Source organism: Sinocyclocheilus rhinocerous, unplaced genomic scaffold (assembly GCF_001515625.1).
Source record: "Sinocyclocheilus rhinocerous isolate Xijiao unplaced genomic scaffold, SAMN03320098_v1.1 scaffold2818, whole genome shotgun sequence".
Taxonomy (NCBI): domain Eukaryota; kingdom Metazoa; phylum Chordata; class Actinopteri; order Cypriniformes; family Cyprinidae; genus Sinocyclocheilus; species Sinocyclocheilus rhinocerous.
Window position 1 is genome coordinate 220,846 of NW_015640329.1, and position 10,672 is coordinate 231,517.

General features: G+C 35.4%; 1 protein-coding gene across 1 annotated transcript in view; it reads right to left on the reverse strand.

Moving 5' to 3' along the window:
* The window catches only part of LOC107752625 (WD repeat-containing protein 70-like), a 57,080-nt gene that overhangs the window by 8,062 nt on the left and 38,346 nt on the right, over positions 1-10,672 (reverse strand). The window contains 4 exon segments of the mRNA XM_016568640.1: positions 1,243-1,359; positions 2,330-2,409; positions 3,663-3,763; positions 9,357-9,495. Coding sequence (XP_016424126.1) covers positions 1,243-1,359; positions 2,330-2,409; positions 3,663-3,763; positions 9,357-9,495 — 437 coding nt within the window.

Genomic DNA, 10,672 nt, shown 5'->3' on the forward strand with positions numbered 1-10,672 from the left:
ATGAATCCGTGAGAACCGGTAGAGGGCTGGGTTCCATATGTAGAGACCTAAGTGGATCCCATATGTGTAAAGTCCACGGTATAGCCTAAGAGCCCGTGTTTCCCCGTCAGACTTCCTGCTATTTTCCAAGAGGGTTACTATCACCTCTAATCTTCCATACGCTCCTAGACGGCTGTTCATATGTGTAAGTGCTTCAGAAACCTCCTTCGGGAAGGATGGGGTTTCCGCAACGTTCCTGTCCCAAGTGTTAGGGGTACGTTTTCCCAGTGTTATCCAGTCTTACTGAGTGGGCAGTGCCATAGCAGCAGTAACTGGTCTTCTTGTGGTAAGCCTCGGCCTACGCCAAAAAGAAGGGGCGCAGGTGGCGTCCACAGGTCACTGGAAGGGGCAGTATCTGTATAGCCCTTTGGTAGGGATCCCAATTCGTCGGTCATCCGACGTGACGTCGAGAGTGACCGACTGAAAGGGAACGTCTCGGTTATGTATGAAACCCTTGGTTCCTGAAGGAGGGAACGGAGACGTCACGTCCCGTCGCCACAGCTTCTGTACCACCGCTGAGTGGCCGGGTCACCAGCTTGGCTCCTCAGCGAAAACCTGAGTATGCGCTGCACCGGCTGCCTACTTGTACTCACGCTGTGATCAGCGGCAGCTGGATGCAGTAATTGCATGCCCGGCTGCCTACTTGTACTCAAGCTGTGATCAGCGGCAGCTGGATGCAGTAATTGCATGCCAATGTGCATTGGCTCGTTTAGTTTACACTCGAAGTGGATTGGTCTCTCTAAGCGAGATCCCAATTCATCGGTCATCTGACGTGGCGTCTCAGTTCCCTCCTTCAGGGAATGAGGGTTACATACGTAACCGAGACGTTACATATATATTTACATAAATTTTTTTTTACACACCATAATTCACCAGACTAACTAGACTAATGTTGGTTTGTAGTTATTGATAAACTTACATTAAAGAAAAATATAACAACGTTTTTTTTTTGTTGAGCCTTTCATTCCTGCAGGATTCAAACAATGTCACTTCCTAGATGTCACAATTTTAAAGGATGCTACATTTTTTTATTAGTGGGAACATCCTGCAGGACCATTTTGCACGCAAAATATGGGCCATAATAATGAAAACTATTTTTTGATTTTCAAAACACACGTATATCTAACAGTGTAGTTGTTCTCACTCTAAAGAACGAGGGATTTGTGCCTATAATGCTTTAGAAGCGTGTGAGGTTTACGTCACCTGGTCCGGACACGGGCGGCTCGCGTTTGTGGGATTTCACTGGGTCCAGTCGGTCCTTCTCCAGCTGCTTCCTAGTGCTGCGCTGCCGGGCCTCACGAAACATGGGCACAGCGTGAGATGTGAGAAACACGAGAATCACATGACATAAAGCACACAAACTCAGAGTACTACGCTCTTCACACGCAGCACAGCAACGTCTTTGTATTTACTTTTGATTAAAGTGCCCACATTTCACAGTCGCCCAACACAACCACAATACAGTGCGTTTGTGATGCTCTTGTGTGTGTGTTTGACTCCCGGGTCACGGGGAAAGAGCGAGCGATTTTCCATTCAGGAGCCGAGCTAATTCCTCTCACGCTACATTAAGCAAAAAGGTTAGCGGTGACACATGTCTGTTTCTTTTTTTCCCTCAGTGGTCCATCATCCTGTTTCACATCACCTCAATTTTCCATCGCTATTTCCTGACCTGTGCGGTGGGGTTTTGAAGGGTGTTTAGGTTCGGCGGATGATCACGCGAGTGGAGGCTCATGCCGTGACTGACGCTCTCGTGGCTCACACTTAGCTGCTAAGTGTCGTGCGCTAATGGCATCGTGGCCCTTGGGTGAGACGCAGCGTGGGGCAATCCGATGGAAAGCACTCACTATAATTAATATTATAATATATTACTTTGCAATAATTAAATCTGACCATTTGTACATGATCAGTGACACTCATTTACTTTTGTTGACTATTGTTGAAAAACATTCTGCTCATCAAGGCTGCATTTATTTGACAAAAAAAAAAAAAAAGTACAAATCATTCTAATATGCTGATTTGCTGCTCGAGAAATATTTCTGATTATTATCAATGTTGAAAACAGTCATGCTGCTTCATATTTTTGTGGAAACTGTGATGCATTTTATTTTTCAGGATTCACAGATGATTAGAAAGTTCAAAAGAACAACATTTATTTGAAGCAGAAATCTTTTGTGACATTATAAGTGTCTTTACTGTCACTTTTGTGAGTGTTGGCATATTTGATGATAAATGCAAATGTATTTGAGCAGATTTTCATATAATGTCCTCTCCAGGAGCGGGTCACACTCACGGGTGATGATGTAATCTTGTGTCAGCGTCTCGGCGTGTTTCTCCTTCCTCTTGCTCTGGAACACACACAACATCACACCTCTGAAGAACAAACAACACACAAAACAGGACATAAGCATTGAAAATACGACAAAACATGCTTTCAAATAAGCTTAAACAACTACAAATCAAGATATGAAATGCCGTAATATTTCTTATTTTAATTAATTCCCTCAACAACTGTGTTTTTTTATTTAAGTACCTGAATTCTCAGTCTTGGAAACCCTGAATACATGAGGGATGTTTAAAAGTGATTTCTAGAAATTTATAAACATCTTAAAACATCATGACAATCTTAATAATAATAATAACAATCATGAACAATAACTCATGATCATGAACTGGAAAGCTGAACTGTAGAATTGAAATATTATTATATAAATTACTTATAAATTACTATAAATTACTTACTTATAAATTACTGGTTAATTATATTAGCACTCCTAGTTTTTGTTAAATAAAAAAAAAACATGATCACTGTCATGCAAACATGCTGTACTGAAAAGAAATGCATGAAAAAATATTTAATTTAATTTAATTTAATTCAATTTAATTCAATTTAATTCAATTTTTCCATGTATTTATATTTATAAGTGTGATTCCAGACCAGGAAAAGTCATGGAAAGAATTAAACATCTTAAAACGTCATGGAAATTTGTATAATAAATATAAACATTTTAGTTATGACAAGTTCTAAAATATTTATCAGGTAGAAACTGCTATTTGCAAGAAAAAAATAATTACAAAAAACAATCATGAACTAATGGAAAGCTGAATTAATTAATTAAATTATTATTATGTTATTATTTTAACATATTATCACTCCTAGTTTTAAAAGAAATGCATGAAAACGCCTCAAAACAATTAAAATAATAATATAGTGCTAGAATTATATTTATTTTATAGAATTATGTTTATTTTATAGAATTCTCAGGGACAACCTGGATAAATGAGGGAAGTTTAAAAGTGATTTCCAAACCTGGAAAACTCATGGAAATTAATAAACATCTTTAAAAGTTATAAATATAAATACATATTCTAGTTATGACCAGCTGTAGAACACTTGATTGCGCGCTTGACAACAGGACGTGACTTTGTAGTAAATGTGCAGACCATTGATTCTGCTCTCAGTCAACACTAATGGAGTCATGAACGAGTCATTTCGTTGAGTTTACTCGCTTCAGTCAGTCGGTTCAATCAGTTTAAATCCGGCTGGATCATTACTGAACAAACATGGGCGGAAAAACAGGGAAGAGTGTGAAGCGTGATTGAGACGGACGGCAAAGCAACTGCACCTCTGACTCTTGACCTGGGCGTAGTAGACCTTCGCCAGGCCGGTCCCCGTCCCAGCCATGATCTGATTCAGCTTGGGATGCCAAAGACAGCGGACGACGCTCTGAAACAACAGCAGATGAGAGGAAACAGAGAGTGAGGACTCATTATTTTAACAGGAAGTGAACATAAACCGATGGCATAGTTGGTCTGCGCTCGGATGACGTCTGATATCTCTCGCCATCCAGCTCATCTCCAGTTGACTATATTTGGCAGTCCTGGATCTCAAAGACTCGCTGTAACGAATGGGCCGCTGCCAAGGCTGTGTGTGAGGATTTGTGTGCATGTGTGACAGTGTGTTTGTGTGAGAGAAGAGACGGAGGAACAGACTCATGAATGCCTGCAAACACATGCAGAGGAACGTCTGCATGCAGCGCATGTCTATACGAAGACAGTTCATAGCGACCGTGTGCAAAAAGGAAAAAACAGCACCATTAAAGACATAAAAACACCAGAAAAGCCCATTACATTCTTACAAACTTGTGAGTGGTGAAAGTCTAACCCAAACGAGCAAATAAATAAAGAAGATGAATATATTATAACATAATTTAAAACAGTAGTAGTAGTAAAAATTTAAAATATTATATTTGCATAATGAAAAAATATTATTATTATTATTACCATAAGTTCTATGTAAGACATAATATAAAATATAAACATAGAAATAAATATAAATACATAATATAATAAATATCAAAAATAAAATCAATAATTAAAATAAAAGTGATAATATATTTATTTGCAATAATGAAATATTAATAATATTTATCACAAACAAGTTACATATTTTATTATAAAATAATATAAAATAAAATAAAATGAAAAAAACTAAATATAGGTTTGGATCATTGAATAATGATGTAAGTGAATAATGAAGCTTTAAAGGAAAAGAAGTAATCACTGTCATGCAAACATGCTGTAATGAAAAGAGAAAATGTAAGAAAATACCACAAAATAAAATAAATGAAATAAAAAATAAAATAAATATAGGTTTGGATCAAAATGAGGGGAAAATTCAGTCATAAAAAAATAAACAAATAAATGAAATAAAAAATAAAATAAAGTTTTGGATCAAAATGAGGGGAAAATATGTCACCACTGTCATGCAAACATGGTGCATTTAAAAACATGAAAATACAACATAAAATAAAAAAAACATCATTGTCATGCAAACATGCTACATTGAAATGCATGAAAATACCACAAAAATAAATAAAAATAAAATAAAATAAATATCACTGTCATGCAAACATGCTGCATTGAATATAATAACCATTAAAAAATTTAAACAAAATTAAATTAAATTAAATAATTAGGTCAGGATGAAAATGAGGGTGTGTAAATAATGAAGCTGTACAGGAAATCCATAAGAATATCCAGCAGGTACTGGGGTCCAAATTCACTTTAAAAGTGATCTCCTGAGATGAGTTAACAGCACAAGAGGAGCATAATAAATCATACTATGTTCAAGAAACTCTTTCTAAACAGATCTTGTGATGTATGCAGTGTTCAGATCAGGAAAGACCTGTGGAGGCATTTGGGTGAAATCTGCTTCGCCTCCAGCTGTTCAGCGCCGGGCTCGTTTCTGCCTGAATCCACCAGCCGGACTGCGTTAAGCCTCCATGACTTAGAATCCGGCTTTAGACCCTCCCTCGCCCGGACCGTAGCGGGGGTTTCTCCGGCCTTTATTGACTTAACGGGATGTATGGGGGTAATCCGTCTCCATGGGCATGTGGCCGAGTAATTGATTATTTAGAAAAGATCTGGAAGATTTGGCTGCGGATCTGAAATGTGCTCCCAGCTGAGCCTTTTTTGGCCGAATACAAACGTAATCTCATTTAGTCACTCCATTACCTTGCAGATACTGTATCATGGGGTTTAGATCGAGCACATCTGTATATCTGACCTCTCCATTACTTGCAATCGTGCCCAACATGGCGCCCATTCACCCAGAAGACACAAGGATGCTTTCAAGTTACACAGTAAAATAAACAAATAAATAAATAAGTAATAATAATAATAATAATAATATGAAAGACTTTATTTTTACTTGTATATATATATATATATATATATATATATATATATATACTCATAAAATATAACAGTGGTAAGAGATACTGTACTTCCATAAGATATTGTACAAAGAAAGGAAGCATATATAGGGAAAACAAAAGTGGTTCCAGAATCGACCCATGGGGAACACCACATACTACAGAGGCCGTTTGAAGGAAAGATTTCCTATATTCACAGCACATGTCCTATCCTTAGAAAGGAGGCAAACCACTCAGAGAAACCTACAAAGAAACTTAAATAAACACTATGTCACTTCAATCTGAGCAGCACTAGATGTTTTAGTTTTTGGACATTAAGCCGCATTCAAAATGTCACTGGAAAATAAACTGAAAATCGTCAGTGTAACAGTGGTAAGAGATACTGTACATCCAGAAGATATAATTTAATGGAAGGATGTATAGGGAAAACAACAGTGGTCCCAGAATCGAACCCTGGGGAACACCACATACTACAGGGGGCAAAATATTTCCTATATTCACAGCAAATGTCCTATGCTTTAGAGAGGAGGCAAACCACTCCAAGATACCTACAAAGACAGTTTAATAAATACTTTATCACTTCAATTCAAGCAGCACTGGATCTGTTTTAGTTTTCGGACATCAAGCCGCATTCCAAATGTCCAGTGCAGAGGGAGCAGCAGACGTCATGGAGGACGCACATGTCTCACCTGGTTTTTGCACCTTGTGAAAAAGTCAGCAAAGCCGAGAACCACCCCTGGAGTATTTACTCTTTCCAGCCTGGAGATGTGCCCACGTCTCAGCACAGAGTGCGACCCCGCCACGGGGTTACGGCCCATGTTTACACTTGCATGATTGGTAGCTCTTCCTGTCACAGGACGGCCTAGTGCAGCACTTCATAAAGACAGCACTTAAATTCTTCAGCCGTCTTGCGCTGGATAAACACTGTAAATAGCTCCTCGTCAGTTCAGCTATAAATAACTTAGTCTTCTGGATGGGCCAAAGGTATTTTCAGCAAACAAGAGCCGTCCACTGCTGCTAATATGATTCTACTGATGCCGGACACAAATGATGGGGCTTTTTTGGCAGAATAAATCAGCATTTATCATCCTTGTATGGAAAAGAGAAGCTAGCACATACTGCCTAATGTCTTATTTAATGCTTCACCGAAGAAACATAATATGATTGTCTAGATGATAAATAATTAAAAATTAAAAAAGGTGATATGACATGCTTTTCATTTTAGGATAAAATATTACTTTTGTACCAACAAATTTGCAAAATCCAACAAAATCAAATACATTATTGCAGATAATTGTAATAATAACAATAATAATAAATTATATCTTAAATAATATATAATATATAATTACACACACACACACACAAACACACACACACATATATATATATATGTATACACTGTATATATATATATATATATATACATACATTTTTTTATTATATTAAATCTAATATTTTTCTACTAGCAAGCTCGTGACAGATGAGAATCCAAAACAAACAATCAAATAAACAATTAGTTAATGCAGATTAATAATAATAATAATAATAATAATGATAAATTATATATATATACAAAACTTGTTTTTTCAAGTAGACAGAAGAAAATGGAAAATGTCTGTGATGCATCTCACAAAAATATGATGTTCTTCAGATTAATGCCACTGCTCCATGGTTTCTGTGCCGCATGTGTTCTGTGTGCTGGATGTCAACATCTGCTTTATGCCATCCTGTCAGGTTTAAGACATGAAGCAACCTGGGATGGACAGCATTAGCCTTTACGCTGTTATGACTAGAGCCGGAGTGCTGGGACTTAGAGAAACACACTCAACATCACATTTGATCACAGACGGCCATGGGAGCTTTGAGCCGTCACTCAGATGTGCCCTTCGTACCGTCCACTGACCTCAGCAAGAGCTCCCAGAGACACTTCACTCACTTCAGATGAATCCAGCTCTCAAGAGCGCCGGGACGCTTGTCGAGGTCACGCGTGTGTCATCCAGCAAATGGACGGAAGACGACATCGCTCCCTTTGCTTCCAAAGGGACGAACCGGTGGAAACTGTTGCTTCCTGTCTGCAGTTGCACTATTAATCTGACAGAACAGCATTTACCAAGTAATTTAAGACTGCAGTCTTCCTGGACAGAGTTTCCATTACTAGAGATAATCATATTATTGTGACGTCTCAGTTTCTGGATACTGTAAAATATACATAACTGGAGCTGCCAGTACATGTACAACATTATATATATAGTTATTATATATTATTATAATATATATATATATTAGTTAAAGTACTAATTACATTCATTCTCAATAATGAAATACCATTAGAAGTAGTAGTAATAATAATAATAATTTACATATTTATATATTAAATGAATGTATAAAAAACAATTAAAAGCATTGTAATATAATAATTTGCAATAATTAAATACCTATATGCCAGATTAATGTGAAAATCCAACATAATCAAATAAACAATTATTGCAGATTAATAGTAATAATAATAATAATAATAAATATATACAAAGCATGTTAAATAAATATATAAAGTTAACTATTAAAATAATTATAATATATTACTTTGCAATAATGAAATGCCTATATGTCAGATTAATTTATATATAAAATATTTATTAAATAAATGTACAAAATAAATAATTATAATAATGAAAATAAATGAAATAACAAAAATATAATGAAAATTCATTCGCAATTATGCCAGTATATTGTTTTCTTCTGTGCAGCTCTAAATGAGACATTAGGCAGTATGTGCGAGCTTCTCTTTTCAAGGACAATAGATGCAGATTTATTATTTACCTAATTTATTCAATACCTATAAGTCAGATTAATGTATATATAAAATATATATTAAATTAAATAAGCACGGACAACCCTGGAGTTTCAGTCGGGTTTGACTGACGGGCCTCACAGGAGCCAATCATATGACTGAAAAAAAAACCCAGAAAATCCTTTACATTTCTTCCCAATTTGCTGCGGAGTTTCCCTGTCAGTGAAATGTAAATCAGCATTTTGTGATCTGGAAACATTATTAGTAGGGCTGGGTAAAAAATATCGATATCTCGAGATTAATTGATTCTCATTTTTACGGAACAATACCGATTCTTAAATCCCAAGAATCGATTATTCTAGCCTGTTTCAGTTAATGGACGGAACATTGAAGGGCACTTCCCATCCAATATATCGCAATAAGCATAAATTTTAACATTCAATATTATAGCAATGTAGTACCAACTGACTCTCATGTATATTATACAGCATTAGTTGAGAGATTTTTTTCCCTTGAGAAAATCTGGCATGTACTGTACCTGATATACAGTGGGTACGGAAAGTATTCAGACCCCCTTAAATTTTTCACTCTTTGTTATATTGCAGCCATTTGCCCACTGTATATCCAAAATAATCGATATTGAATCGAATCGGTAATCGAATCGAATCGCAAGCTTGTGAATGAGAATCGAATCGAATCGTGAAATTTGTGTCAAAACCCAGCCCTAATTATTAGTGAACACACAGCAAGTGTAAACCACACAATCCTCCTCACCATGAGAGCAACACAGAAGTGTGTGTCAAACGTGCCGCATCAGCCACTTCAATCTCATAGACCTTCTACAGAGATTCCCGCTCAAAGAACAGCAGCTTCCCGTTGCCTTCGTCCTTCTTGACCGAGGTTCCCGTCAGCAGCAGTTTATCATCCGGACTGAAGCAACAGTCTGTCCTGTTCATCAGCACAGTTAAAGAAGAGAAGCCTTACAATACACTTCATCATCTGCTGTGCTTCATGAACACGAGTAAACAGAGCTCGAACACAACACTTACAGGTTCCCACCAGTGCTGTTAGAGTTAACTAAAACTAAAACAACAACAAAATAATAATCGTTTTTGTTAATTTAAATAAAGCTGAAATATATAAAAATATTAGATGAAAAACAAACAAAAATAACAGACATAAAAACTAGAAATTTGCCTAAATGAAAGACTGCTAAATAAGTTGAAGTACTAAAATCCCTAAAAGTAACAAAAAAGTTTAAAAAGCAATAGAAAGAGAGAGAATACTTAAAAAAAAAATATATATATACTGGCCGATGAAATTTCCATGACATCTCCAGGGCCGTTAATTATACTTTTAGTTTATATAACTTTCACAATAATGCCGTAAAACACCATTAACACCCAAGTCCTGTCCAACGTCACATTACAATTGCATTAAACTGCTAATGGGTTCATTTTATAAGTATTCCTAATTATTCATGAAGTGCATTATAATGCATCATTATTAATTTTTTTTTTTTGTTGAAAAAATATCAATATATTGTTCAAATTTAGAGTGGAAGTGTATATTTAAGGTGTCATAACTGGTTTCCTTTTTTTTCACTAGTTGTATTATTGTACTCATTTTAAATGATCGTGAAAGTGTGAAAAATGATTTTCATAAATGTACGAATATTCCTCTCAGTCTCTCAAATAATATGAGCTCATTATAGCAGTTATTTAATATACAATATTTAATTACTATTGTTATTTATTATTATTAATACTACTACTACTACTACTACCACATGATTAATTTGTATTTATTGTTCATTATTATTAATAAATTATTTCTTTTATAATTAATATGCTGAATGCAAATAAATAAAAAATGCAGTTTTTGCAAATTTAGCATGTCACATAAGGTATGAAAAATGATTTTATAAATGTACTAGTATTCCATGCAGTCTCTCAAATAATAAGAACTCAATAAAGTTGTCTGCATATTCATTATAAATTGAATATTTAATTATTATTATTACTATTATCACTTAATTAATTAATTTTTATTTATTATTAATTATTTCAATTTTAGCATGTCACACCACAGTACATATACATATATATATATATATATATATATA